We start from the raw sequence: 3,712 nt of genomic DNA on the forward strand, positions 1-3,712 counted from the left end.
AAATAAGGGCCTCGAAGCTCATTTGTAGTCACCATGAATTGAAGCAATATAAGTTATATCAGTTTGATATGACCTTGCCTCTTAGTTTTAAGAACTAGTGGTCCTATAGTGGTAAAACACTATAGCTGAGAATTCTTGAGGTAATACTCTGGAGGAATTAGCCCTGAGTTGGGAAAAACTCAATCACAAGCAGAAAAAACTGCTGAAGAAATCAAATTGCTGAAGCAAAAATCAACCATATTTCTGAAGAAATAATCAGGTATGAATTTATCACATATTATTATAAAGCATGACTGAAATTTCATATTTTGAAGGAACATCTAGTTATTATGCTGATAGCATAATAGATAATAAAATAGAAGAAGCAGATTTATCTTTAACTGCTGAAGAAAATTTTAAAAGAAAATTTAGTAAATTGAGAGAATTTCTTTCAAGAAAAAATATTCTGAAATTTGGAATAGTAACAGGAGAAGAAGCAATTCCTATTGAAACAACTAATGGGAAAATAGCTATATCTACTATAAACAAAGAACAAATCATAAAGAGACTTGAAACGTTTTCCGAAAACGAAAGAAGAAAAATTGGTTATATTCATATATCAACCATTCAATTCTTAATCAAAAGTACCTTTATGAAAGGTATTAATTCACCTTTAGAAATAGCCCTAGAAGACTCTAGGATTTTAGATAAAAACCATGCAATGATTGCAAAAGGAAAATGTAATCTTAAAGATGGAAAAATAAAATTTGACATAAATTTACAAATAGGATTATCCCTAAAAGATATAGATCTAGATAGATCCATAGTTTTTCATTATAAAATGGAAAATCCAAAATTCATGAAAGAAGGTAATCATCCTTTTACAATTTATTATAGAATTAATTATGCTCTGAGTAATTCACATCATAGCATAGAATTCTTAGGAAAAGATACAATTCATATTGATGAGTTGTTTAAACCATTAGTTTCTCTAGAATCACCAATCTATAAAAATTTCGCAAGAAATAGCTTTTCATTAATAAAAGCAGAAAAGAATCTGTTTGAAGAAACAGAAAAACCATTGCTTAAAAGCCAAAGTCTTCGAATGACAGATTTTAATAAACCATTAAGTTCTCAAAATATATTTGAAGATGATGCCTCATCCTTAAATAACACTTCATTCGAACCTCCTAGGAAGGATTTCGAAATAAGCAGAGAAAAAGAGCTTAAGGATCTGCATAATTCTATAAAAACTTTATCGATACAGGTTAATAAAATTAATCAAAGACTATAAAAAGTCAAAATGCCTGGATTAAATCTAAAAACAGAGTTACAACTCTATAAGAAAAAATTAGAAGAAATAATTTCTGAAATAAATTATCAAAATACAAGAATTATGTTAAAACAAATTCTTTTTGCTGCACAGGATTTAATAATCTACCATGTAGATTCTATTTCTAAGTTATTAGAAGAAATAGAAGATTTGAATACTCTTACAGGTATTCAGCAAGAAAAAGCAAAAATGCTTTTAGAACCCTTTCAAGGTTTAGCAAAAATCGAAAAAATGTTAAAACGAATAAAAACTGAACAAATGTTAGAACAAGAAAACCTCCGCTGGAGAATCAACAATTAGATATGCCTGGTTTAACTCTTAAATCAGAATTAATACTTTTTAAAACTAGGTTACAACATCTAGTAAGTGATATAGAATGGTATTATGATCTAATAACATACAAACAAATAATATATAAAGTTCAAACTTTAATGAGATCTCATATAGATTTAATTGAAGATCTGGTAGAAGAAATGCAAGAAAATCTCACAGAGATTCAAAAGAAGAGAGCAAAAATTCTTTTAGAACCTTTTTGGGGTTTAGAAAGAATTGAACAACTTATAAATGAAGCTCGAGCTCGAGAAAATTCCGCGAAAAACCCCACTCCAAATCTGGTATCAGAGCCAGGAACACAATCCTAAGGGATAAAAATGAAAACAAAAATAAAAAAGAAATTAAAAATATCTTTTTTCTTAAAACAAAAGCTTTTTAAAATCGTTTTTCCAAATAACCGATTTAAAAAGACATCCACGTGGCACTCTCCCATTAAGCCACATAAGCGACTTTTCCAAAAAAGTCACAAAAGTAACTTCACCATAGAAGCCCCCATTAAAATTTGTCTGTCATCCATGTTTCCCTCCGATACTACTGTCAGTTCAGTTCTCATCATTTTCTTTGCTATCCATTTGGTCAAAATTCAAACTAGGAACATAAATGCTTTGATTTTTATTTCTTTTTAGAGTACTTGTTTTGGAGCACGTGTTTTGAAATTGACTATTCTGTGTTTGATCATTCATCATCTCATGCAATGCAATGTACCCAGAAAACTTGGTCAATAGGGCGAACTGAATTCACGTGCATGTCCTATTTGCTATATATATTAATGATTTGGAAGATTTTTTTACCTCCAATCACAATATATATCTCCCATAATATTCTAAGTCAACGCAAGTGTCAAAACATACGATATACTCGTCTCAGATCATATGATTTGTCAAGTTTCACCGTCTCCACGTATACCTTCAGGCTTGGTTGGTCAAAGTCATGGTTTCCATTTTCTTTGAATTTTGTTCAGAGATACGTATACAAAAACTCTTGCATAAAAGAAAGAAATACGAAAAATTAAGAAAAGAAAAAATGATAGTGATGTAATAGAAGTTAAATATAAAATAATCTGAATCTTTTTTTTCAATTCTCTCATAAAAGTCAAGGCTTCCTTCTTCTTGTTCTTTTTTATTGGCCTCATGTCTTCTTCTCCCGTGCACCCTAATTAAAACTAATTAAAAGAAGAGTTAAGAATCATTTCAGTACGTGACAAAATATGGAGGTGTTAAATTAGTCCTTCATAATAAAATCATCATGTTTAGTCGGTTATAAATTAATCTCAGAGAAATTAATCTTTCGCTCAATATTTTTCTCCAACCGATTTTTTTCCTTCTAGTTTTTAACTGTGATTGGACATATAGGACAGTCAAATTGTGCAGTTGACTGCCACATGTAGTTCCTACTAACTTATTGTGAAAATTGTACAATTTTTTGTTGGGTTAAATAAGATTTTAGTTCCTCAAAATACAGCGGGATGTTTTGTGCTCCCAAAATTTCCCATTTAATTTTTGGTTTCTAATGTTCAATTTATATTCATATTAATGTCAATGAATGTTCAATTTATATTCATATTAATGTCAATGTTGTGACTAGAGCTGTCAAATGGGTTGGCCCGGCTCGGCCCGGCCCAGGCCTGCTGGGTAAATGCATATAACTGGGTTGGGACAACCCGTTGTAAAATTTGAGCCCGGCCCGACCCTTACATAGGCCAACGGCCCGATGGGCCAGCCCGGCCCGTATTCCTTTTTTTTTATAATTAGTCACTCACCACTATTTTTTTTCTAAAATATGATTGGATGAACATAAAAGTGTAAGGAATTCTTACATTAACATTGAATATTAATGAAACTCTATATCATTCATTCAATTAAATCAAATTAATAGTTTATAAACTTTAAAATCTTAAAACTTTAAGCTAAATTCATTCATTTTTATTAAGTTTATTTATTTAAATATATTTTTATTGATAAATTTTAAAATAGTTGATAATTATTTTCAAAAATATACTATTTCTTAACAAAAAAATCAAATTAAATAGTAATAAGGGGCCGGCCCAAAGCCTGATGGGCCAGCCCG

At 30.1% G+C, this 3,712-nt stretch overlaps 1 protein-coding gene across 1 annotated transcript; it reads left to right on the forward strand.

Moving 5' to 3' along the window:
* Positions 1-289: 289 nt before the first annotated feature.
* Positions 290-1,273, forward strand: LOC146901408 (uncharacterized). The gene is made up of 2 exons (XM_085735532.1): positions 290-1,091; positions 1,167-1,273. Exons 1-2 carry the CDS (start codon positions 290-292, stop codon positions 1,271-1,273), a joined length of 909 nt encoding a protein of 302 aa, XP_085591658.1.
* Positions 1,274-3,712: the final 2,439 nt, after the last annotated feature.

The sequence above is a fragment of the Medicago sativa genome, chromosome 8, assembly GCF_051527215.1.
Source record: "Medicago sativa cultivar Bolivia chromosome 8, Bolivia_mono, whole genome shotgun sequence".
Lineage (NCBI taxonomy): Eukaryota > Viridiplantae > Streptophyta > Magnoliopsida > Fabales > Fabaceae > Medicago > Medicago sativa.

What these genes read in the sequence shown, in the direction of transcription:
- LOC146901408 (XM_085735532.1), top strand. Translation starts at nt 290, where the DNA reads ATGACTGAAATTTCATATTTTGAAGGAACATCTAGTTATTATGCTGAT. An exon ending in CCAAAGTCTTCGAATGACAG is followed by an intron (nt 1,092 to 1,166) that starts ATTTTAATAAAC and finishes CTTCATTCGAAC; the next exon opens with CTCCTAGGAAGGATTTCGAA.